This window comes from Archocentrus centrarchus, chromosome 13 (assembly GCF_007364275.1).
Source record: "Archocentrus centrarchus isolate MPI-CPG fArcCen1 chromosome 13, fArcCen1, whole genome shotgun sequence".
NCBI lineage: Eukaryota > Metazoa > Chordata > Actinopteri > Cichliformes > Cichlidae > Archocentrus > Archocentrus centrarchus.
In genome coordinates, this window is record NC_044358.1 from 8,493,201 (window position 1) to 8,520,766 (window position 27,566).

General features: G+C 40.6%; 1 protein-coding gene across 1 annotated transcript in view; it reads left to right on the plus strand.

Moving 5' to 3' along the window:
- slc8a2b (solute carrier family 8 member 2b) overlaps positions 1-27,566 on the plus strand; it is a 219,777-nt gene that overhangs the window by 146,188 nt on the left and 46,023 nt on the right. Inside the window, exons 4-7 of the mRNA XM_030744139.1 lie at positions 5,949-6,444; positions 17,938-18,075; positions 18,161-18,388; positions 19,892-20,287. Coding sequence (XP_030599999.1) covers positions 6,064-6,444; positions 17,938-18,075; positions 18,161-18,388; positions 19,892-20,287 — 1,143 coding nt within the window. The 5' untranslated portion in view covers positions 5,949-6,063. The remainder of the gene's footprint in view (positions 1-5,948; positions 6,445-17,937; positions 18,076-18,160; positions 18,389-19,891; positions 20,288-27,566) is intronic.

Sequence of the window (27,566 nt, forward strand, 5' to 3'; positions counted from 1 at the left end):
CTTCTACTCCTCCCTCCCTTCTGGCCTCTTTTTATCTTTAATTTCTCCTTTGGGTTTCCTTCGACTCCTCTCCTCTTTTTCTTATTCATTTCATATCCTTTTCTTTTCCTCCCCGTCTCTCACTTTTTCCAGTTCTCCAGTCCCAGCCATCAACTTTTCACAGAAAAACACATCTGCCTGTACATTAATACTGACTCATAAAGCATGCCCTTTTGGTGTTTTGGCTCATTCTGTTGATGTTGCTGATTGTTGTTTGACATTAAACCATAAAAGCCTCTGTAGATCATTATCCTCTTAAAACCTCTTCAAACTGCATTTTGAAGCAGAGAATAAATGCTGCAGCAGTCGAGGTGAGTTGATGAAAAGATACTGCAGCTAATCTAATTCTGCTGAATCACACTTGGAGTCAATTAATCATCGCTCTCATTTCAGCTCATGTCTGCTTCTTATCACTTCTCACTGAAGGTGCTCGCAGAAACTGAATTAATAAAATACCTCAGTGTAACTAATGTCATCAGTTTACGCACACAAGTACATTTAAAAACACATTACTGTCACCACAAATGCACAGAGAGGTTTGATAATATAAATGCATGCTAAAAATCTAATTTCTGTATATGCTGTGTTTTGTTAAGGTTCAATTAAAAAAGAATATAATATTACTGTTTTCAAAGTTGAAAAATAACATCAGCAGTAATAACTGTACTAAAAGACCTGCATATATCAGAGCACAATTTAACACATAATCCTTCCTTCCTCTGTCACCTATACTTGCTTTTCTGACTGAATTCACAATCGTCAGATTACAAACAGCTTCCTGCAGCATTATCAAGGGCATGTGCAGAGGGGGGCATTAAGTGGCACCTCTACCAATAAATTATGCTGTGTTATTAGAAATAAAGCTGCTAATTTTTATACCCACCATTTCACACTGGGCTGTAAACCACTCCAGTGCGAGCTGGATGCCACCACTTGATGAAGCCAACAGGACCACATCATCTGCAAAAAAGCAGAGATGAGACTCAGAGGCTACCAAGGAGGAAGCCTTCTGCCACTTAGCTAGAAATTCTCTCCATAAAAATTATGAACACAATTGGTGACAAAGGGCAGCCCTGGCGTAGTCCAACACCCACCTGAAACAAGTCCGGCAATACAGACCAAGCTCTCACTGCAGCTGTACAGGAACTGAACAATGGGCCAGACACCAAACACTCCACAATGTCTTCCCCAGGTCCAGAGCACACATGTAGATTGGATGGATAAATGACCACTCACACTCAAATATCCTTAAAGAGCTGGTCCAAATAAATAAAGATAATAGATGAAGAGCCTGAGGAGTGTGATCACCCTATAGTTGGAGCACACCCTCCAATCCCCCTTCTTGAAGATGGGAACCACCACCCCAGTCTGCCAATTCAGACACACCGCTCCAGATCTCCATTCGATGTGTCTCATCCCTAGACTCTGCTTCCTCTACAGAAGGCGTGTCAGTGGGATTATGGTGGTCCTTGAAGCATTCCTTCCAAGGAATACTCCAAAGTCTAACAGGCCTCTGAAGTCTAACAGGCTAACCAAGCCTGATCGGACTCCTCCTTCAGCTTGATGGCTCCCTTTACCTCAAGAGTCCAACATCTGTTTCGGGTATTAGTACCACAACACTACAGTACATTTAAGTGTGCCAGGTCTGTCCAACATCTTCCTCCACCACCTGATCAAACTTACCACCAGGTAGTGAGCAGTTGACAGCTCATCCTACTTAGGTAGGATTGTGACTTTCTTAATTAAAAAGGCTAAATACCTCTTTCACCACAATAACAAAATGATGCACATCAGCCTGAAGATCATGCTTTCTATACCTGTTTTCTGGTCAAATATTCAGATTTTCTATGGTTTACACAGGATTACCCTCTGTGCATGTAAAAAAAAAATCCTGGACATGTCCCTGTGTGTTATGCCCTGATTAATTTTCAAAGGGGGCTGATCCACACAAGACTCAAGTAATTTCCATCACTTTTGAAACTAGTAAAAAAAATCATTGCAGTTCAACAGCAAATGTTGTTGCGAGGTTATGAAGCCGTCCACCGCATACAGATGTCTTCTAATCAGATCTTCTTTTAAAACAAACAATAGAGCAATGATTATGTTAATGCAGCGAAAAATCCAATGCAATTGGATTTATTTATTTTTATTTAAAACAATGACATTTGGCGGCTCATTTGACCTTGAAAATGTAGTGATGAGAAAGCCGCACAATCTTCAGTCCATGGATAAAGATACTCAATGCTAGTCTATTTACTTCTTACTACTAACACTAATTAAGTACATCTAAACACAAAAACAAAGGACATTTGTGTTCGGTCAATTATTTATTTGTTGTAACAGTGCTTCTTGTCAATAAATCTTCTACCATTGGAAAGCCTGTTTATTTCCCCTTAAATGGAGCCACATTTGTAAGGAAAAGGCATTCGTAGGTTGAGCAGCAGAGTTGAGTTTGATGTCCACGCCCATGAAAAACTTGGCAAATCTTCTTTGTCAATGCCAAACAGCTTATTCTGCTACCGACTCTTGTTTGGTATCATTTATTGGATTGGGTGATTGAAGTCTGAAAAAAACAAGACATATTAGCAATTTAACAATTTATTCATTTAACAAACAGAGGCCTGAACAGCATGTGGAAGAACCACACACAGCCACAACAGCCTGGCAACTCCTCCGCGTGCTGGTCACCAGCCTGGTCACACACTGCTGTGGAATGGTATCCCATTCTTCAACTAGATTTGTCACAAGTCAGCAAGTGTGGTTATGTTGGTCACTCTGGCACAAACAGCACGCCCAAGATGATCCCACAAATGTTCAGTAGGGTTGAAGTCAGGGCTGCAGGCAGGCCCTTCCAGCCTCTCCTCTCTTCTCCACACTATGAATCACAGTCCTTGTGGAAGTGTGCACACAGTGTGGAAGTGTGCACACAGTGTGGAAGTGTGCCTCGGTTCGACCATAAATCGTAAATGCAAAACACCTCATGAATGCTGATGCACAGAAATGAGCCTACTGATCTATGGATGCTTCATTCACACAGTCTTGTAGTAATACCAGTGCATGCATCATACAGCATTACAGAGCAGTGCTACCACAGTGTTTTATTTATTCACAGCAATCAGACTGATTGATTCACAACTTTCCCAAAACTTTGCTGTGAGCAATGGTATCAGCACCCTGTCAAAGCACTGCCAAAAAGACAACTTGTGTGTAATAGCTACGCGAGCAGCAGCAGAGAGAACAGCTGTATCTGACACACTGTTGGTTTTGTCCTGTTGGGTTCAGGCTGCAGTAGATACACAGCAGCAAATATGGAGGCTAAACATGTCTTGTTATACAAACATAAGCTGAAACCACATAGAATCTAATCACCTAACTAATCGTGCATGATGTTTGTCAAGGTGAAGGCCAATATTTGAAAAGGCTGACCTTTGAATCCTAACTGCTGCTGCTGGTATTTCAGTGACTCTTTCTTTGCTGCTGAGTAAATGTAGAACGGGATCCTGGCATGAAAAGGACTGCGGTCATCTGATGGCTGCTTTTGAGTGAATAGTTAAACCTGTAAAAGAAAAAATGTTTTTGCATTAAAATGAAAATAATCAGCAGTATTATGGAGGAACTGAAGACCTTGAAATCAGTTTGTTTTTAATGTGAGCACATATTTTATATTTTCATCAACCGCACTCTTCAGATGAAACGGGTTTTCTGAGAGTAGCTGAGGTGTGTAATGCTTTAAAACAGAAGGTGTTAGCAGGTGCTTCCCTCCTCACTAATGGACGGATGGCGAGAGATGAAGCGTGAGAGGAAGGGAGAGGTGGAAGATTAGGGACTGCTGCACAAACTGCAGGAAACAGTGTTCGGTCCATCTGTCCATCCTTTGGTTTCACGCTGAGGTCTAAATCTCACCAGTTGGATGCTTGCGCACATTCACACACACATGTACACACACACACAAAGAGGAAAGAAACTTACCTCAAACAAGTGTAAGTGCTGTAAGTGTGTGCTTGTGTCTCAAATTGAAAGGGAAAGAGCAGGAAGACATTTGGTGAATAGTTCTGGGTTTCATGACTCCAACAAAAACAAGCCTCTGTTTCCAGAGGCCATCATGGTGACTCATCCTTCTCTCTCATCTTCTAAAGTCTCTCTCTCTCTCTCTCTGAGGTTTTTTTGCATGTTTGTCCTTTTTCCTTTGTTCTCACCTTCACTCCACGTTTCTTTCTCACTTGCTTTTCTTTCTATCTGAAGTTGAAGGTAAATGATTCTTCTTTTGCATCATGTAAGAGAAAATGCTGCATTTTAAGACTTTTATGCAATACAAGGTAACTGAACTAAAATGAATCAGTCACACACCACTGTCTTCATCCATTATTTGTTTGTCGTCCTTTCCTCCACTTAGCCTCGTGCTCCAGCTTTTGACTCACCTCAGTGCCTCACTCATGAAAAGCCTGAGCCGGGGACTTTACATCATCTGCTATGACTCACTCTTTTTTACCTGCTTGCGTTCGCCTACAACTTTTTTTGTTTATATATACGAGACAAATACACAAGTATACTTAAATTTGCATGATCCACAATCCAGTTATTCTCCACTTTCACATGAACAGTAATAATAATTTTAACTAACCGAAACACCTACAGTATGGATGCAAGGTGAAGAACATTGTACATAAATCAAACTGCAAATAACATCGAGGGGACAGCAAAGCAAGCTTACTTGGGTGCAACCAAAACCAGTGTGAAAAGGTGGATTTTCAATCATTTTCTGGGGTTTCTTTGTGACTGTAAATATATATTTATAATTTATATTTATGGAGGAGAATCTTATTTAATAAACCAGTGTAGGTGGATGAGAGTAGGCATGATGTCCTGCCAGGGAAGCCTGGCAGTAGAGTTTTGGACATGTTGTAGCCTATCCATGACTTTGCTAGGCATTCTAGATTGGACTTCATTGCAGGGAGGTGGTAATGAATGCATGGATGAGAGTTCCAGCACAAAAGGCTAAAGAATAGAGATGTTGTAATTTTGTGAGCACTTTGATGTTTTGCTCAAAAGATAAGGTGGAGCCCTATGAATGGATGGGGGACCCTCTCCACATAAATAAAGCAAACAATTCAGAGCAAGAGTTGGAATTTTGTTTTACGGCAGCACCAAGTGATGAAATGAACTTTGAGGAAAGCAGCGATCCCAAATTGTTACACTGAGTGTATGTTAGTTGAAACATTAATCCATTCATTTTTTTAACTGCTTGTCAAGTTTGAGTTACTGGTTAATAGAGCCCCATGGATGGATGGATGGATTAATGGATGCCCAATCTAATACTAGTTCCATACCATTATAATAAAAAAAAAAAATAATTGGTGCCAAAACCTGGAATCACTGATGTGAGTGGCTATGGGAGGGGCTTCTGAGAAATTCAGTATTGTTTTGCAGGTGTACCCTGCAGATTATGTCCTCTGTATTTTTTTTTTCTCCTATTGAAATTATCACACGTTTTGCCAGTAAAACTATGTAATAATCAGTTCTAAACCTGTTGAAATGTTGGCTGGTTCCCAAGAGTCCAACACAGAGCTGGCTTTCACTCTGGGACTGACACACTTTGGTGGGAAAGAGGTGTAAATCAACTCTAAATGTAAAGAGTGTGTGTGACTTTGTGAAAGCTTTGACAAGTCTTAAAACGTAGCTCAGCCAGAACTCTTCCTTCAGTTTCGGTCCTTTCTACTGTTGCCTCAGTGTTTTTATCAAAAGTCTGACAGCATCGGGATACTTCTTATATTGTTTGCTTAATGTTGCGTAAGCTCTAAATCCATTCTTTTTGTTTGGAGTCCAGTGCAGCTTTTAAAGTTTTTTCTTCTCTTTGTTCTTAAACTAATTCCAACTTTCTCTCTCTCTCTCTCTCTCTCTCCCCTCTGCAGGTGAGCTGGTCACACCACCCTCAGCTGTACCCAACGTCTCCCATTCCTGCCTCCCTCCCATTTCCACCATCCTCTGCCTCATCTTTCCTGCTTCTTGAGGAAATCAAACATCACCATGTCTCTTTCCACCTCTCCTGCCCCCTACCTCCTCTTCTTCCTCTTCCTCCTTCCACTGCCACCCTGCCAGCCAGAGTCCCAACGTAATGAGCCCAGCATGGACCCAAATCAAAGAACAGCCTTGCCCTCCATGTTTCCCTCCTCCTCCCCACCTTCTTTGTTTTATGGTAATAGCACAGTGCCTGGCAGCGATAAGTGTAATGAGGTGACGGTGTGCAAGCCCGGCATCCTGCTGCCTGTCTGGAAGTCCGACAACCCTGGTCTCGGTTACCAGGTGGCCAGAGCTGTGGTCTACTTTCTGTCACTCATGTACATGTTCCTGGGAGTGTCCATCATTGCAGACCGCTTCATGGCGTCCATAGAGGTCATCACATCTCAGGTAGGAATGGATGACTACATCTAAGGATTGTTGTTTGATTTGTGTCAATTATTTATAAAAGCAAAGACTCCTTAGATCTTATAAGCCTGAATCTGGCATGTTTGTATTTTATTTGATAAAGTTGATTATTTTTATTTTATTAAGTTTCTAAACTCTCATCTCACTTGTCAGTTTTCTTTGACAAAAGATGAATGGATGGATTGATCCATATATATATATATATATATATATACATACATACATACAGTCTCGTGGCAAATCAGGAAAAAGTGATGGAATATGATTTATTTCTTCACACACATAGACACGAATCATCCGTGTTTTCTTTGTGTGTCAGTCAGTGCAACTTTAAAAGTAAAAGTAATGGATTTTATGCTGATGCCGTGCATCTTTACATGTATTTTATGTATTTTAATGTATTTTAACATTTCTTTATGGCCAAAGCCAATCCAGCAGCAAGTGAAGCTGGAAGTAAACAACAAATGATCATAAATAAAACTTGCATTTTTAAAAAGACAGAAGTGTAAACAGATCCTGTTCAGTCACTGTTATAAATTGTTTGTCTTCCCTTCATTTTTTTGAGTAATAACATGAAGGAAAGTAGAGAGAGCAACTTTCAGCTACTCCCTTATTCACAAGGGCGTTGTCACAGCAGGCAAATGTGTAACTCACTACACTATGGAGCCACTAATAATATGAAGGGAAGTGTAGGATTCAGTGTCACTGCTATAATCTCCCTCTTCCTAAGGTGGGCTTTGTTGCTCTTTTAGCCTGGAAGTGCTGTAATTAATGTCCATGAATATGAACTATTATTCCAAACCACAGAGAACTGTCATCATATTGTGTTGCCAGCATAATTTGTGCCTATGCACATTAAAAAGTTGAAAATTTGTATCCAGAAATAGTTGAAGTTTGTGACCAAGTCATGAATTTTTTTTCAGTTCAGATTTATTTATGAATTTACAGCAGTCATCTCAAGGTGCTTTGTACACCCTTCGTTATTAGAGAGAAAACCAACTAGACAACCCCCTATGAGCAGCACTTGGCAACAGTGGGAAGAAAGACCTCCCTTTTAACAGGTAGAGACCTCCAGCAGAACCAGACTCAGGGGGTGTCAGCCATCTGCTGAGACTGGCTGGTGTGTGAGGGGAAAGAGAAAACAGGAGCATGAAAAGGGATAAAAGGAGAGCATCGAGAGAGCATGTGCAACAATCAGAAAAAATGTACAAAATTCAGGAGAGAGAAGTTAAATGTTAATGCCCTATAGGGGTGGTTCAGGGTCACTTGATCCAGTTCTAACTATAAACTTTATCCAAAAGGAGAGGAAAGACGCATCACTGCTTCTAAAGCTTCCACCTGTCATGTATTTAGTATTTTAGTGCCGACTGTTTGCCAACCATGAAGCAAACACCAGAAAATAGACATACTTCATACATGCTTCAAGCTGCATGTTTCCATCTTCAATTTAGCCATAAATGATTTGCTAGACCTCGTCATGTTCAGGGAGCGTATGCAGAGCAGAAGCAGAGCTGCGAGCAGATTTGTTTGCATCATCATATAGCCATCTCTTTCCTGTAAACCAGAGTGCAACAGCTTCTCCCCATCCATTAACTCTGCACACTGTAACAGTACAAATGACCCTCAGCTTTTTCAGAGTCAGCAAGACAGAGTTGTAATTTGCCAAAGTTGGTGCGATGTTTTCGCAGGGATACAGCTGCCAGAGTCTCTGTTTTTGTGTCCCAAGTGACCTTCAGTGGTTCAGGTTTTGAGGTTATGCAGTCATAACCAATGTTTTTAAAAAAAAAAAAAGGGAGAGGAATACTCCTGATAAGTTTGAATGGCAGCTGAGGTCCAGTCTCAAAGGAGGATGAGGAGATGTGAAGGTCACAAAAACAGCATCTTCTCTGTATAGCTGTTCTCCTCATTCTGAAAGCTGGTTTCTGCATTTAAAACAATTACACAAAGCAACTTAACACCTGCAGATGAAAACATTTTGTCTTCCATGTTTGTTTCCACATCATTCCTCTATGATACGGGTTGTGGGTAGATACAGCAAAACTGTAAAAACAAAAAAAAGTTTTAAGTTTTAGTACAAAACATTTGTCAGTTGATTTCAACTCCCAGAGAGTGATTTTAACACATTCAGGGTAAAATGTTGTTCGGTGCTGGAGTTACCTGACAGGGCCGATAACATCAGCGTTAGCTCAACTCCTTGGAGATGCAATTACGCTCCACCCACACATTTCATTTCTCCGGTCGCAGCAGCAGGAATGAGTCGGTCTCCTTACTCCTATGTTACAAGCTGCACATAGACAGTTGGCCAATGCTTTTATTGTGCAGAGAGAGGCAAGTAGGGCAAGTAAAACTTTAAAAACATACATGTGCAGCATATTGTAGCAAGTGTGGTACACCAGAGACGGTAAGAGAAATAAGCAGAAGGAATTCTTTATTTTGAGTGTGCAGCACTTAATGAGGGTACGTTGCACCAATTTAAAATAGATCAAAGTTAGTTAGCAAATTTTAGAATGAATAGACTCAGAATATGTAACTGTAAGCGGCTTACTTCATTCAGGAAGTTAAGAGAATTTAGTTAGAGATTTTTGTCACATTGCTGTCCCCACACACCGCACTCTTACAGGCTTTATTTCTTTTATTCACATTTCTAAAACAAACATGAATACCAGGTGTCATGGTCGCAGGGGTTTGTGTTTGTTTTAAGGTTTAAATTTTGTTTTATGTTTAGTTGGGATTCCTGTTTGGTGGTCTGGTGTCAGTTTTGAGTCCCTGGTCTATATTAAATTTCAGTTCTCATATTTTGAGTTTGTTGTTGATGCAGTTCTGACAGAGTTTCTGTTCCTTCCTCTGCCTCATCTTTCTGTGTTTATACCTTTGTTCTCTGGTGTTGTCCCTGGTTTCTGAGTTTTTTTGGTTGCACCCTGTTATGTCATGTGATAGTTTTATTTATTGTCTTCCCTTGATAACCTGATTGGATGTTAGGGTCTGCATTCTTCACAGGCTGCTTTCGGAGACCAATTGTGTCACACTGAAATAGGGAAGCTCCTGCAAGTGTGGTCCTTCTTTTCCTGGGATTGAAGGATGCATAATAGGGTTAGTCCTTTAAGGCCGACCCTATTATGCATCAGTGGCTGCTGGATAATTTTTGGAAAAAAATGTCAGACAGTCTGAACGAAGCACTTTTAAAAGCAAGTACTGGGTTTCATCTCACTCAAATATCTAACAGTAAAAATGTTACAACAGCAAACCATAATGTTAAATTTGGCTACATTTCAGCTAGGTTACATGATGTTACTACTTAATGCAGCTCAGGTCCTGCATTCTTTAAAAGCCTTTACTTTAAAACATGAGCAGTTCAAAAGTTGACTTTAATCTTACAGAGATCATGATGAATTTATGATCATCAATAATAATGTATCCTGGATTTCACTCAGTTGAAAACATCAGGATTCTTTATACAGCTAATGTGTCATGATTTGCAATCAGAGACTCAAATGCGGTCTGGTAAAGTTAAACATATTTATTTACAACTGGAATAAGGAAAATGTTGGCAGGAAGAACAATCCAGTTAGCGCTCTCGCTCTACCTCACGGCAACTCACCCAGGATCTGGTTGTAGTGTACAGTCCAGCACTGACTGCAGGCCATCCCTCTTCTTAAGTAGGGCTCAGAGAACCAGGTGATGGTAAACAGGTGAGTAACCTGACAGGCGCCACCCCCGAAACAGGTTGTGATTAACCATGACTAATCATCCCAGACACAGAGAGAGAGAAAGGAAGGGAAGAGAGAGCAGAGGGAGACATGACATAATGTTAGTTTGGTTATTTTGCTACCAAAGCTCGGCCCGTTTGTTGGTGTCCAGTCAAGCACACTTCAATGTTTTAGGGAGAAATGAGCAGACGGTGGACTTGATAAACAAAGAGAAAGTCCACAGCAATGTGGTAAAGCGGCAACAATCAGTTCATAAAATCCCAATTTAACCACGTTGAGTTAAAGTTTACAGTTAATTTAGTTCTCATCTTAAATAGAGTTCCTGATAATAAGACAGGCAGTAAATAGGGAAATCCTCCTCCTCTTTCTATTTTTGTCGTGCTTTTATCCCTAAGTTTTTCACCTTTGGTTTAGAGCCCATCACTTCTGCAGGATTTTGTGTCTGTCCTGCCTGTTCAAATATAAATGTATGTAATCTGATCATGAGATAAAGTTGTGTTTTACACCTGAAGAGATTTGGGGAGAGATTTGACAGGCTGTCCTCTGCAGTTGAGGGATTGGTAGAAAAGTTTAAGTTTGTTTCCAACACAAAAAACAGCCATATGGGGAATTACAGTAATAAATATTTGGTGACATATGGATCGGCTTTTTGTTTTGTAAAATGAAAAGTTGTATTAATCTGAGCAGTGAACCCCTGGTGGTGCTGCTGGACATGGATGGACAAAGACCCTCTTATCCACTTCTCTGTGCCTGCTGAGAAGGTCCAGCAGCTTGCTGGGGTCTCCCTGCTCAGCCAGAATCACTGAGGTTTATCCTGCAGTACAGGCAGTGAGCTGTTCAGGAAAAGAAGGAAACATAAATGGAACTTTGTACAGTTTTTATTGATAAGTCGTAGTCTGTAATCTTTTTAGTTAATGTTTAAATCATTTTGTCATCAAAGTGGGATTGTGGCAGTTTAAAAAAAATGCTAAGCAGTGAAATATACTTGAAAATAAACATAGAGCAAAAATCAGTCCTGCTAGTGTTTTTGTTTTTTCCTCAGGTATGTGAGATGTGTGGTGTTGTTTGGATGAATATCACTACATTTATGTGGCTTACAACAGTCATGATATGGCATGATGTTCTTACCCAGTAAAGGAATATTTAATACTTCAGTTTATGCTTCATTTTATAAGTGAAGATTTTAGACAAAAAAATAGTGGTTACAATATATTAACAATATTTGTCTCTGAGATAGAGTAATAGCAGTATAAACTGATATGCAATGGAAATAAAGAGAGACAATGATGAGACAACCCCCATAAACAGGAATGGTTTTACAGGTGGAGGTCACTCACATTTTTCCCTCCTCATCTTTTCTGACTGTTTTTTTCACTCCTTTTGCATTTGGCTAGGGTCAGTGTCAGTACTGGTAGCATGAGGCCATACCTGGACCCTACAGAGGTTCCACAGGATGGCACTTCAATACATGTCATTGCCAAAAGGATTGCTGTCTCCCAGCACAGTCTCAGAGCATGGAGAAGACAGGCAGTTATTCTAGCAGAGCTGGACAGGGACGTAGAAGGTCTTTAACCCATCAGCAGGACCGGTATCTCCTCCTTTGTGGAAGGAGGAACAGGATGCAGCACTATAAAATGACCTCCATCGGGCCACTGCTGTGAATGTCTCTGGCCAAACCATCAGAAACAGACTTCATGACGGTGGCCTGAGGACCTGATGACCTCTAGTGGGCCCTGTGCTCACTGCCTGGCACTGTGGAGCCCAAGCGGTATTTGCCATAGAATACCAGAATTAGCAGGTCCACCACTGGCGCCCTGTGCTTTTCACAGATGAGAGCACATGTGAGCACATGTGACAGACGTCAGGGTCTGGAGAAGACGTGGAGATTCAGCATGTCCAGTTTGGTGATGGGCCAGTGACAGTCTGGGGAGGCATATCCATGGAGCAACACACAGACCTCTACAGGCTAGGCAACGGTACTCTGACAGCCATCAGGTATCAGGATGAAATCCTTGGACTCACTGTCAGACCCTACACTGGTGCAGCAGGTCCTGGATTCCTCCTGGATGCCCAGCCTCATGGTGTGAGAGTACGAAGGTGGTTCCTGAGGATGAAGAAATTGATACTTCTGACTGGCCGTCACACTCGCCTGACCTAAATCCAATAAAACACCTCTGTGACATTATGTTTCTTCCATCCAACACCACCAGGTTGCACCTCATACTGTCCAGGAGCTCAGTGATGCCCTGGGCAAGCTTTGGGGGGGGATCCCCCCAGGACACCGTCCGCCATTTTATTAGGACCATGCCCCGATATTGTCAGGCATGCAGATAAGCACGTGGGGGTCATACAAACAACTGAGTACTAGTTTCTGCACTGAAATTAGAGCTTCTTTGAATTCAGCCCTCTGTAGGTTAAAATTTTCATTCCCATCAAACAACGTGTGATCCTTTTGTTCCTAACACATTACCGGTCCATATCAACAAAGATATCCAGCATGATCTGGTTTTCCCCATTGAGATCTGATTTGCTTTCTAAGTGTTCCTTTAATTTATTTGAGCAGCATATAATAAAAGAATATAAATAGTGTAGGCCCTATTATATTTATATCATAAGTGAAATGACAGTAGTCACATCGACTACATTAACTGACTGTTGTTTATTAACTATTGTTACCATTATTGTTTGCTGAAAGGACACAGCCTAATGATCTTCGTGGTCTTCTCTCAGCCTCAGATGATGAAACAATAAATCTGCTCCAGTAAAAACAGATAAAAGAAAGGGTTTGTCAAACATTGCTGATCAACAGCTCTATAGCTGCTAGTGTCACAGTTGCTAGGTAACACAAGCGGTCCCATTTAATGCTCAGCTCCGGCCTTCGTGGTCTTCACAGCCTACAAAGGTGTGGCCTAAGTAGGATGCATCCTTTGAAGGAAGCAGCCTCTGTCTTTGGACACAGCTAACATCGTCACCTTTCTCTCGTTCCCCAATTATCCCCGGTGTATTTATAGTCCTGCCTTCTCTTTGTCTTTTCTCAAAGCATCTGTGTGTTTTCCCTCATAGCCTGCTCAGAGTTATCTCCCGTATGTCGTGTTTTACCCCCGGGTCACTGAATTTATGTCCATTATGGCTTTTTTAGATGTTTTTCTCCTGGTGTTTTTGGTTTCCTGTCTTGGTTTAGTTTGGGCTCTAAATCAGCCAATAAGCACCTTGCTTTTGTTTTACTTTGTCTCCTCTTATATTGTGCATTTGGGGCCTGTTTTGCATTTTAATCACTACAGGGGTGTCAGTCCTGTTAATAGCCTAGCTAAACCTTCATGCTGTTCTCTGCCACACAAACACTAGAAACCACAAGAATCTGAAATGATGTCTACAACTTGACTAAATTAAGAAGTTGAAGGAAAATATTAACAGTCCTGTGAATCTTTGTGCTCGCCACTGCAGAAGTTCTTAGAAAAATGAACTACAATTTTTTAATTGAAAAAAGTATGGATACCTATGCTCCTGAGTATGTGGGCTCAAGGTACAGATAACTCATTATGAGTTAAGTAATGACTTTGTTCGTAATTAGCGAGTGTCTTTATTTACTTTGGACACTTTAAGCAGGCACCCAGACTGAAAACAGCTGTGAAGTGAAACAGCACGAGTGCGGCCATCTCGTTTAAAGTAGCGATGACATGCAGTCCAGGTTCATTTTGTCCTGGTGACAGCTTAGTAAATCGTTTTTTTAGTGGAGCCTCTTGACCTCAACTCGTCCTTCCACAAAAGCTTTCTCACTCGTTTTAGCTCATTCCCTGAGCCTAACAGATACATATAGAGGGATCCATTCTGAAGGAATTACTCTTGGATTGTCTGTAATGAGAAATCCGTCAGATAAGGGAATGGTTAAAGGGAAAGACAACAAAGTAATAGGCAAAGACCAAGGAAACATTAGTTCATCCATCCTCTTCACGGTCAGTGTACATGGATATCTGACTGTGTATCCCACAATCCATCACTGTGGCAGGCACAGCACCACCTCTGCGCCACCTGCTGGCCGGGGCTCTGATCGGTCTGAGTACCTGTATGTAAACACTGCAGGCATGTGTGTGATAGCTGACCCTACATGTTCCACGCTTCACTTCCTGTTATGTTATAAGGATTTATGAGTGTAAAGGAGACAGAGCAAGTAGAATGGAGACTATATCAGGAAATAAACTGCAAATGGTGATGAAAAGAGCAGAAACAGAGATAAATCTGTCTCTTTGTCTCCATGTGGATAAATATGACCAGCAGGGAGCTTAGAGAGACACATTATGATGAGAGAACCTTGTGTCCTAAAAATTACATTCCTATTCATATAAATTACATTCTGATTTAGAGGGAAATGTGCTTTCTCATGGATTATGTTTGTTTCATAGACACCTTTATTATCAACATGTCTTTGCTGTTTGTGTTCTTTCTTTCCTGTTTCATTCCCTTTCCAGCAGGTTGCTGTATATTACATGGGGAAGGTCTTTTGTTTCTCATATGTTTGCATAATATTTTTTTTTTAATTCTTAGTTATATTTCCTGAGTTCCTGTGACATTTTCTTCATTTATTTGAAATGCTACCTCACGTTATTTTTTTTCTGATTAAGTAAAACTACACTTTAAGCTGTCATTTTTAGTGTACTCTTTCTATTGTTTTAATGCAATTGTGTGACAGGGAATTATTAAACCCCCTCAGGCTGAGGAGAGACACATGCAGTCATAGACTGTATGTATGATTATGAAAGAGAGGAGGAAGGGGAGTAAAAGCAAACTCCAACTGACACCTGCTCATTAATGTTCCTTTCAAAGACAGTAAAAGGCAGTAACTGAGTCCAGATAATGTAAAAACAGTGTGCCTATTAACTTATTTTCAGGATTTTAACTGAAGTTTACTGTAAGTCATATTGACTGATAGTCAATAGCAGCCAAACTGTGAAAATATTTGACTTTTGATTTTTGATTCACAGTTTTAGTTCTGAAAATGGAGCTTAACGCAGTTAAAATTACAAGCGGTGATGCAGTTACCTTGAAAAAGTAATCTGATTACGGATTACTGATTACTCCTTTAAAAGTAACTTAGTTACTTTACTGATTACTTCATTTTAGAAGTAACTAAGTTAGATTACAAGTTACTTTATTAGTTACATTCAACAGCTGTCGGTGTTGTGCCAAACAGTGATTGCCTGTATTTAAATGGCTATAAATGACTTGTTGACCTATAATTCAATTCAATTCAATTCAGTTTTATTTATACAGGACCAAATCACAACAAACAGTCGCCTCAAGGTGCTTTGTATTGTGGGTAAAGACCCTACAATAATACAGAGAAAACCCAACAGTCAAAACGACCCCCTATGAGCAGCACTTGGAGACAGTGGGAAGGAAAAACTCCCTTTTAACAGGAAGAAACCTCCAGCAGAACCAGGCTCAGGGAGGGGGGGTCATGTGCCACGACCAGTTGGGGCTGAGGGGAGGGAGCCAGGACAAGAGACACACTGTGGAAGAGAGCCAGAGATTAATAATAATTAATGATTAAATGCAGAGTGGAGTAGAAACAAAGTAAATAAGGTGAATGAAAAGAAATAGTGCATTATGGGAATCCTCCAGTAGCCTAGGCCTATAGTAGCATAGCTAAGGGATGGTTCAAGGTCACCTGATCCAGCCCTAACTATAAGCTTGATCCTATAGGAAAGTTTAGTAATCTTGGTCCCTACAACATACTGTAACTACATGGCACGTGAAAATGAAATTTGAAAGAAAATATAATATGAAACAAAGCGATTGAGTACCTGGGAGTCATACCCTACACTGCTGGATGAAAGTCTTGTGAACTACTTTACCTATCATCTTTTGTGGACTTAAATTGTAAGGTATTGAAATTGTAAAATTACATCCCTGAGATATCATTAAGATTGAGGCTTAGTGCTATTGGAATGTAACTCCTTCTTAACATGAAGAAAAATACTGGCCCTGCCAGAGCTACTGTCAGCATCCAGGCAGTAAAATATCAAAGACTTTAATAGAAATCAAATGGAAACATCAAACAGACAATTATAAGAACTGAATATTCCTTGTACAATTACATTCTTATCTGCATTGTCATAACTATACTGTTGATTGTAACATGTTTAAAAGTGCATGCAGGAACATAAACATATGTCCTTCCAACCCCATGGAAATGAGTACTGTTGTTTTACTAGGCTTAAAAAAAAAAATGCTTCACTGCCAGTGTCCCTGCCAGGTGAGTTTCAAACATCCAGAAGCTTACATGTTGCAGCAGCCACAAATGCTTATTAATGAAAATGAAATGAAAATTTTCTGCCTGCCATTCCAATGACCAAACAGTGAATATATTTCATTTCCTGTAACTGGTAACAAATAGTAAATAAAATTGTCCTTTGAAGCTCATCATCATTTTGACAACAAACTGCAGAAATATTGACAGAATGTTTCAGGTCACGTTCACATAAAAGGCAAAAAAAAATCAAAAATGAAACCATAAACGTGGAACATCTTTTAACACTTCTGCTATCAAATTGCGCCCTGGTCTGAAAATCCACACAATTACATCAGTCTGACAGCAGAAGGGTTATTATCATTATGAAAATTCACTGAATGCAAATTGAGAAAAAGCTTTGAATGTCAGTTTGTCAAAAGACTGAAACAGTGACGCTGCTATAGCTACATATTACACTGAACCACTGAGAAACCTGAAAAATAAAAAATGCATGAATTGTACCAAGGTTGCCAAATTCCAATGTGTCAGAGATTATCAGTAGATGCAGCTGAGCTATGAGTATGAGAAGCCTATATGATTTCCTTTCTATCCTATCCACACTTATGGCATGGTTGAAAAATCCTACGTGACCTCCTTCTCAAGCTATCACATTCACCAGATTTTCAGTAAACTTAACCTCTGACCTTGAGGTTAAGGTCAGAGGTTAAGGTCAGTGAGAGTTGAAATTTTTAAGTGATGCACCTATGGTATCAATTTGAAAGTCCTATGTTGCCTTGTTGTTGAGTTATCGTGTTCACAAAATTGAGTGTCCACACCGCCCGCCCACCCAGCAGGGTGACGACAACACCCCATCGGGCCGAAAGGCTGGAAGGCTTCAGATGAAGAAGCAAAACTCCGTCTTCATCTAAACTGGGTTGAAATGTGAAAGGACAGCTTGTCAAATGACCAGACCACTGTTGTGAGGTGACAGTTATAACCATTGCCTCACCTGCTGGGCACAATAAGTTCTTGCTGTCAGAGGCTCATACAAATAAGCTTAATATAGGAAATGTAATTTACATAAACATATTTTTAATATTTTAAAAAATTGTCTTCCAATAATATTAGTCCCTTGTTTGCATTTTTGATAGAACAGTTAGCTGTGATATAGATGGACTTGACTGTTAGATACATACTTTTTTTTTTGTTCTTAATGTTTAACCAACTAAACATAATCAAAAAAGGACATTTTTTAAAAGGCCCAGAGTATAATATTCACAGACCTCAGGTGCTTGGTGGGTCAATATAACAAAACTCAGTTATTTTATATATTCTGAAAATCAACAAGGCAGCTGGGGGATGATCCTCAGAACTCTTTAACAGCTCCCCTCAGTTCTGTGTAGCTTTATGATGTTGGACTGACATCTTCCTCAGTCTCTGTCCAGTGCAGGGTGGGACAAATTACATTTTCATCTTTCTACTTGGTCCAAAACATGTGCATCCCATACAATGATATCAAATGTGTGTTTTGACCAACAGGAGAAGGAGGTGACCATCACTATGCCTAACGGTGAAACATCAGTGGCGACGGTTCGAATCTGGAATGAAACAGTGTCCAATCTGACACTCATGGCTCTGGGCTCCAGCGCTCCAGAGATACTGCTGTCTGTTATCGAGGTACAAAGTAACTTATTGTATTGCTTATTGAGATGCAGGTGATAATTATACTTATTTTTCCCGTCCCTGCTACAAACCTCTGTAGGTATGTGGTCACGAATTTGAGGCCGGCCAGTTGGGGCCAGGAACAATCGTCGGCAGCGCCGCTTTCAACATGTTTGTGATCATCGGGATCTGTGTGTGGGCGATCCCCAACGGCCAGAGCCGGAAGATCAAACATCTCAGAGTGTTCTTCATCACCGCCTTTTGGAGCATCTTTGCCTACATCTGGCTCTACCTTATCCTGTCTGTAATGTCGCCAGGTGTTGTTGAGGTGAGGCACACTCAGTGTGGTTTAGAGGATGAGAGACAGAATCACTGAGCTCAGAGTCAGCAGGAGCAGAGGTGCAGTGGCATCATTTTGCCAGACATTTTTTCCACGTTTTGGCAATTTGTTCTCAAATGAACCCTCCAACATGAAAAGAGGTGAAGCGATACAGCTGATGTTATGCAGTACAGGTGATGCAGGCGGTAGTTCTGACATGGAGCAGTTTTTGTCCTTTTAGTTGTTTGTTAAAGAGGATGGGGAAGGTGTGGAGGGAGACATGTTAACATCTCCTTACTTGTAGGGTTGTGCCTGCTGATGGAGAAATTTCCTGCTATTCTTTTTTTTTCTCACACTAGTAATGGTATTAGGGGCTCGACACACGGGGAGCGACGTCGCTCGCTCTCCATTCATTTCCTATGGAGCTTGTGCGATGAGGCGACAATCGCTTGCCCTCCTCCAGCTAAGCGACCGGCGACGTTCGTGCATGTGAAATTTCGAGCTCGTACACGTAGACGTGCACACGCGACCAGGCGACGCGACACAACAAAGTTGGAAAATGTTCTACTTTTGTCGCTGTCGCGTGGCACTAAACCAATCAGCAAGAGTTTCATTGACTGACCAATGAGCGAAGAGTATGCTACACACTGCAGTCTGCAACCACTTTCAGCAGGAAGGAAAGCATCGTTTTAGCTGTGACTTTCCTATATTATATGACACTTCACGCAGTGATTATCGAGTTAAACATAAAAGGCAGCCATATGAGAACGTGTTGGTGCAAGACTAACGTTAAACAGACGGATAGAGAGGACTTTTGTGCTAATATAGGATGAACGCGAGGTTGTCTTTTTCTTTTGTAGAGGAGACTTAACAGCAAGATTTCTGTCAGTTCCAATAAAATCTTCAGACTCCTCATCTTTATTGCCGTGTCTGACACGGACTGCTTTGAAAATGTCTAAATCCCTCCAGTTTCATAACCAATCACATTTCTTGGAGACGAGTGACGTAAGAGCGCGATTCGCAAAGCTGCCGTCGCTATCGCGTCCCGTGTGTTCGGTTTCACCCCAGTGGCGATGCGACCCATTCATCGCTGTCGTTTGTCGCTCCCCGTGTGTCGAGCCCATTACTGTTAACTTGTAAATCCAAATTTGACCAAATATTGAATTCATGTTTCCCCATGGGCAGGGTGGCCAGGTCGTTTCACAGCCAGAAGATTCTGAGATCAAACCTCCTGGTTAGCATGTTCTCCCCGTGCCTATGTGAACACAGTCCAAAGACACGACTGTTAGGTTAACTGGTGATTCTAAATTGGGTGGAGGCATGAATGTGAAAGTATGTGGTTGTCTCTGCCTTGAGATGGATTTGCAACCTGTCTATGCTATACCCTGCCTCTCACCCTGTGACACATGGGGTAGGCCCTATAACCTTCTCCTCAGGACCATTAAGTTGAATAAACAGTTAAGAAGATGGATGGATGGATGGATATTTATATAATCTCCATGTGTGTTTCAGGTGTGGGAGGCCCTGGTCACCCTGCTGTTCTTCCCTGTGTGTGTCATCCTGGCTTGGATCGCTGACCGGCGCCTGCTCTTCTACAAGTACATGGGCAAGCGTTACCGAGCCGACAAGCGCCGCGGCATTGTCGTGGAGACCGAAGGGGATTTGACACCTAACAAAGGCAGCATGGAGATGATCATAGATGGCAAGTTCCCAGCACGAGGGGGCGCTGTGGTTCCTGCTGAAAACTGTGGGGGCGGCGCTCAGGATGGGACCACAGGCACTGCGGCCAACAACATTGGAGCGGCAGCAGGAGCTGTGGGAATAGGAGGGGGAGCCAATCTGCCCAACTCCAACAGCACTACAGTCAATGTGGAAAGCAGCAAGGAGCTGGATGAGAGCCGCAAGGAGGTGAGACACAGAGGGAAAAATAGCTTTAGAGAGCAGTCCAGGAGAGTATCTGATAACAACCACAAAATCAGACGGTGTCAGTTTGAGAGATTCGGTTACAGTAATATGTTTACCTGATACGCCAGATGGTCTGTTACACAAAACCATCAGAGAGGGCTTCCTTGGAAACTTCAGCCTATCAGATGAGCAAACAATTACCAGAGAGCCAAACATAAATTCAGCTGTTTCCAAAGACAGACAGGAGAACAGCAAAAACATCTTTCCTATTGAGAAAAGTATTCAGTCTACTCTTTGGTCCTCTTTAGTTAAATACTTTCCAGCCACCCACTGATTTTGGACTTTTGAAGCCCCAGCAGTAGTGTTTTTGGCCAGTGCCATGTTGGTTTTTGGGAGTCAGAAGTGACCACATGTAGACAAGAGCTTGGAGTGCTAAGTTATCAGATATAATGCTACCAAACGTAGTAAGCCACATTTAAATTGTGTGGGTGAAATGCTAAGACATTGTAAAACCTTTTTTTTTTTATGCCAAAATAAAATTCCAGTAAAAATGCTCCAGAAGCCACAGGACTAAGTAACATGGTGTTGATTGGCCTCTGCAGATGGCACAGTGTTGCAGACAAAGCCAAGACAGGATCACTGAACCTGTGTTGTTAAGGAAATATGAAACATTTTGACGGGCACTGGTTTCTGTTCATGCCTATTTTAACACCATCACTATGTAAACATCTTCCTTCCTTTCTTCTTTCCTTCCTCATGTCCTTTCCTAGAATTTTAATCCAATTGGACACTGCATATTGTAGCCTATATAAATTCTGTAAACTCATTTCCCACATTTCTATGCTGGTGAAAATACAGGTACTGCTGCTGTAATTAGGACTTGACTGATTGGGGTGCAAAATAATAGACCATTTTTCAGCAGGAGGCAAAAAGGTAAATGCAGATAAATGTGGCTCAGTTGAGATTTACATTTCCACAAGTGAAGCATGCATGCTTTATTCTGCAGTTTATAATCTAATTTTTGTCAGCTTCATACTTCTGTAAGTAATCACTGAGTTTACACAGAAGTCACCCATCTGTTTCAGCTGCAAAGGGAATGCAGATAACAATATGCTCATTTACATCTGCTGTGAAAGGGATTAATGCTTTTTACTGCTGAGAAGAAGGCATTTTTCCTTATCTAAACTGAGAATCTATTGACAGTACAAATCATAAAGCCCCTTGAAACGACCTTGTAATACTAGGCTGTATAAGTCAAATTTACTTGATTTAGAATTGAGGATGGAAAATGAGAAAAGCTTGAATGGAAATGTTAGGAAAGAGAAATGAACATGTTGATGGTTTAACTGACAAGAATTTAAATAATGAGAGTCAGAAATGAGACTGTGAGGAGGAAACTTTATTAAAATAAAAGGACAGAAAGAACTGAAAGACAAACTGCTGCACAGTTCTTCATCCGCATCGTTTTTCTGGCCCTGTTACACAACAAATTTAAGTATTCAAATATTTTTAACCTAAAATACACCCAACAGCAGACTTTGGTGTGGTATAGGTGCATCTTTAAGTCTTAACAGTTTAATTAATTTAATTACAGGCTTCTAAAGTTGTTACCAACTTTAACACCTGTACCTGTAACCCTCTTCTCTCAGGTTCTGACAGTTTTTGTTGAGGCCTTGGGTGACAAGTTTGAAAAAACTCATATGTACAGAAATGTTTTAAAATTTTGATTACATTTTGGTTTTTTTTACTCTTTATCTGGCTGTACAGCAGTGCACATACTCAAACAACATTTAGAAACCAAGGAAGCAGGAATCATGATGGCAGCACCTGCACTGAGCTTTAGCTTCTTAGAAAGACTCGCACTTAACTCTGAAACCGGGAAGAGGGTTTCTCTTTCTTTATGTGAGAAAAACACTTCCCCCCCCAAATAAAGGGGAGCCTTCTTTACAAAAAAACATTAGAAAGACTTGACTAAAGGCCGAAAAGGGGGTCTGAGCATAACCGCGCACGTCTCCGTCTGCAGAGCCAGCTTTTCATTTACAGGTCTGATGCTCTGCTGAACTCGTTTATTTATATTATATATTACTTTGTATAATACAAAGTATTTTTCCCATGTGTATTAGATTAGATTAGATTCAACTCATTGTCATTGTGCGCACAAGGCACACAATGAAATGATCGTTCCAGATCACTCATCCAGAGACAAGCATCTGCGGTCATGCAGCCAGAGACCGGCGCTACCGTTAGGCAAATTCAAATTCAAATTCAATTTTATTTATATAGCGCCAAATCACAACAAACTGTCGCCTCAAGGCGCTGTGTATTGTGGGTAAAGACCCTACAATAATACAGAGAAAACCCAACAATCAAAACGACCCCCTATGAGCAGCACTTGGCGACAGTGGGAAGGAAAAACTCCCTTTGAACAGGAAGAAACCTCCAGCAGAACCAGGCTCAGGGAGGGGGGGTCATCTGCCGCAACCGGTTGGGCTGAGGGGAGAGAAAGACATGCTGTGGAAGAGAGCCAGAGATTAATATCAATTAATGATTAAATGCAGAGTGGAGTATAAACAAAGTAAATAAGGTGAATGAGAAGAAACAGTGCATTATGTGAACCCCCCAGCAGACTAGGCCTATAGCAGCATAACTAAGGGATGGTTCAGGGTCACCTGACTGCTCAGCTCAGCTCAGACAGATACAAAGGTGCCGGACTGGCACCTTTGTATCTGTCTGAGCTGCTTCACTGTCACACCCCTGTAAGAGCTCTGAGGTCATCGAACCAGCTGCTCTTACAGAGGCCTAAAACTAGACTAAAACAGAGAGGTGATCGAGCTTTTGCAGCAGCAGCACCAAAGCTATGGAACGATCTACCTCTCCATATCCACACAGCTCAGACGATACACACATTTAAATCTCTATTAAAAACACATTTCTTTTCCTTGGCATTTGGCTGCAGTGCTACCTCCTTTTAGATGATTGTTTTATGGTATTTTATGGTACTTGTTTTAAATGTTTTAATTTTTAATTTTCTTATGTTATTTATTGTTCTTAATGTTTTTATTTATTTATTTTTATTTTATTATTTTATTTATTTATTTATATATTTTTATTTTTATTTAGTATAGTCCTTGGGGTTACAGATCTTGTACAGCACTTTGGTCAACGTCGTTGTTTTAAATGTGCTTTATAAATAAACTTGACTTGACTTGACTTGACTTGACTTGACCTGATCCAGCCCTAACTATAAGCTTTATCATAAAGGAAAGTTTTAAACCTAATCTTAAAAATAGAGAGGGTGTCTGTCTCCCGAATCCAAGCTGGAAGCTGGTTCCACAGAAGAGGCGCCTGAAAGCTGAAGGCTCTGCCTCCCATTCTACTCTTAAGTATCCTAGGAACCACAAGTAAGCCAGCAGTCTGAGAGAGAAGTGCTCTGTTGGGGTGATATGGTACTATGAGGTCTTTGAGATAAGACGGTGCCTGTTTATTCAAGACCTTGTATGTGAGGAGAAGGATTTTAAATTCTATTCTAGATTTAACAGGGAGCCAATGAAGAGAAGCCAATATGGGAGAAATCTGCTCTCTCTTTCTAGTCCCTGTCAGTACTCTAGCTGCAGCATTTTGGATCAGCTGAAGGCTTTTCAGGGAGCTTTTAGGACAGCCTGATAATAATGAATTACAATAGTCCACCCTAGAAGTAATAAATGCATGAATTAGCTTTTCAGCATCACTCTGAGAAAGGATGTTTCTAATTTTAGAAATATTGCGCAAATGCAAAAAAGTGGTCCTACGTATTTGTTTAATATGTGCATTGAAGGACATATCCTGGTCAAAAATGACTCCAAGATTTCTCACAGTGTTACTGGAGGCCAAAGTAATGCCATCCAGAGTTAGTATCTGGTTAGACACCATGTTTCTAAGATTTGTGGGGCAGAGAACAAGAATTTCAGTTTTATCTGAATTTAGAAGCAGGAAATTAGAGGTCATCCAGGCCTTAATGTCTTAAAGACATTCCTGCAGTTTAACTAATTGATGTGTGTCATCTGGCTTCATTGATAGGTAAAGCTAAGTATTGATGCAGTGCTTTCTAATAATACTGCCTAAGGGAAGCATGTATAATGTAAATAAAATTGGTCCTAGTACAGAACCCTGTGGAACTCCATAATTAATCTTAGTGTCTGAAGAAGACTCCCCATTTACATGAACAAATTGGAGTCTATTAGATAAATATGATTCAAACCACTGCAGTGCAGTACCTTTAATACCTATAGTATGCTCTAATCTCTGTAATAAAATGTTATGGTCAACAGTATCAAAAGCTGCACTGAGGTCCAACAGGACAAGCACAGAGATGAGTCCACTGTCAGAGGCTGTAAGAAGATCATTTGTAACCTTCACTAATGCTGTTTCTGTACTGTGATGAATTCTGAAACATGACTGAAACTCTTCAAATAAACCGTTCCTCTGCAGATGATCAGATAGCTGTTTTACAACTACTCTTTCAAGAATCTTTGAGAGAAAAGGAAGGTTGGAGATTGGCCTATAATTAGCTAAGACAGCTGGGTCAAGTGATGGCTTTTTAAGTAGAGGTTTAATTACAGCCACCTTGAAGGTCTGTGGTACATAGCCAACTAATAAAGACTGATTGATCATTTTTAAGATTGAAGCATCAATAATTGGAAAGACTTCTTTGAACAGTCTAGTAGGAATGGGATCTAACAAACATGTTGCTGGTTTGGAGGAAGTAACTATTGAAGTTAACTCTGAAAGATCAACTGGAGCAAAAGAGTCTAAACAAATACCAGCAGTGCTGAAAGCAGCCGAACATGAAGAATAATCTTTGAGATGGTTATGAATAATTTTTTCTCTAATGTCTAAAATTTTATTTGTAAAGAAATCCATGAAGTCACTACTAGTTAAAGTGAAAGGAATACTCGGCTCTGCAGAGCTCTGACTCTTTGTCAGCCTGGCTACAGTGCTGAAAAGAAACCTGGGGTTGTTCCTATTTTCTTCAATTAATGATGAATAGTAAGATGTCCTAGCTTTACGGAGGGCTTTTTTATAGAGCAACAAACTCTTTTTCCAGGCTAAATGAGCATCTTCTAATTTAGTGAGACGCCATTCCCTCTCCAGCTTTCGGGTTATCTGCTTTAAGCTGTGCGTTTGTGAATTATACCACGGAGTCAGGCACTTCTGATTTGAAGCTTTCCTTTTCAGAGGAGCCACAGTATCCAAAGTTATACGCAGTGAGGATGTAAAACTATTGACCAGATAATCGACCTCACTGGGAGTGGTTTAAGTGTCTTGCCCAAGGACACAACGCAGCGCAGGGACAGGGGCTTGAATCTGCAACCTTCCAGCTGCAAGGCGAGCACCTACCCACTGCGCCACTCCCACAAGTGATTCCACCAAGTTGTCCAGATCAAGATGCATCATCACTCTAAGAACAGAAATGCATGTGATGACTTAACTGCAATTTTCACACTTTTGAGGGACTGGTTCTGGGCCTTGGGCCACATGTTTGGCACCCCTGTTATATCCTTAGTTAATTAAGTCCCTGAGTTCATGAACCACTGAAAGCCATTTAAATCACACCTGTTATACAGCTGTGATCACAGCCAAAAAGTAGTGTTACACATAGTGGGTAATAAAAAGTAAATAATTTGTTTTAAATATTGGTAATATTTTAGGATGAAGCAGGTAAAAGTAAACTGAAAGATATTTTGAATGGAGTCTGGTAAAGAGCATCTAAACACTTGTAGCTAACGCACACGTTTGGTAACATTTCAGGTGCCACGCGCCAGGGTTAGAAGAACCTCTGAAATCCATTGAAGTAACACTTGTTCTAAATGTGCAATTAAAGCTGAAATGTAGTCTTTAGTGTTAGTTTGAAGTTTTCGTCCTGGACCAAAAAACTCTGAAACAACTTGCCATAAATGTTCACACACACACCCCATCCAGCTCCACATCAAATTCTGCTCTAGTGCCTTAACATACCAGCACTGTTGACCAGAGCGCACAAGTTCAACACTTTTTTTTCCCATTTGACAGCACAATAAAACACAACAAAAACTCTGAATATATAGTTAATTTGGATTTTATTTGATATTGATTTTCTTATATTACAATATAATAATTTATAATAATTTATAAAAGACTGTGTCTTTTATAAATTAGTATATGTTTCAAGACTTAAAAAGAAAAAAAAAAGACAAGATAAAAAAAAAATCCCTTATGAGCAAGCACTTTTAAATAAATTATTATATGCTTCAAGAAGCATGGCAACATGATCATTTAGCCCTAACAGCAACAGCTGAAGGGCTGCCTGAAAACTTTTCCCACTGCTGATAAAAACACTGCAATTCTGGACTTCTTTGGAGGACTGTAAGCATCCAGAACGATGTCCAAGTGTTTCACGAGACTGTTGACAAAAGATGAATTTTCTGTAAGCGCAGCGTTTAACAGCTGTTCTGGTGATCCGAACTCCTTGAAGAGCCTGTTACTGATGGCCTTGTTAATATCATTGATGTGTTTATCAAGGACTCTCAAGGATTCTGCGCTTGTCACTTTGCGCATCATCAAGTCTATTAGAGAATCCATGGCACCTAGGATTTTCTCCCCATTCTGAGCCCTTATTATTATTTTTTTGGATTTCTCAAAGGCCCTCAGGAACAGGAGAAAAATGAAATCTGTGAGAATTTCCTCAGCAAAATAAGGTGTCATTTCTGACAATTCCTGTGAGGTTTCAGGGCTCGATGACCAACTCTGACCCTCTGTAGGCCTTGGCACAGTCTTGTATCTTTGTTCAGACAGGTCCTGATTTTCTGTGCTTTTACAGCAGCACCTGAAGAGCTTCATAAAACCTTTTTTCAGTGCTGAAAAACAGCTTCCAACTTTGGGCTTCTTTGGCAGAAGGTAGATCTCAATAACAATTTTTAAATGTTTGAGAAGGCTTTTCCCAAATGAGGAATCCTGTTTAAGTGCAGCCGTCAATAGTTTTTTTGGAGAGCCATACTTCTTAAAAAGCCTGTAAATCAAGGCCTTGTTAACATCATCCATGTTATTTTATAGGACTCGCAAGGATTCTGCACTTGTAAATTTGTACCGTACCAAATCTATTAGCGAGTACACTGTGTCCAGGATTTTTTCACCATTCTGAACCTTTTTGAAACTTTTCTTCAGTCTTTCAAAGGCTCTGATGAAAAGAAGGAACATGAAACGTCTGACAGTTCTTCTAGCAGCAGAAGGTGACATTTCTGAGGGTTCCTTCTCTCCGTTTGTGGAC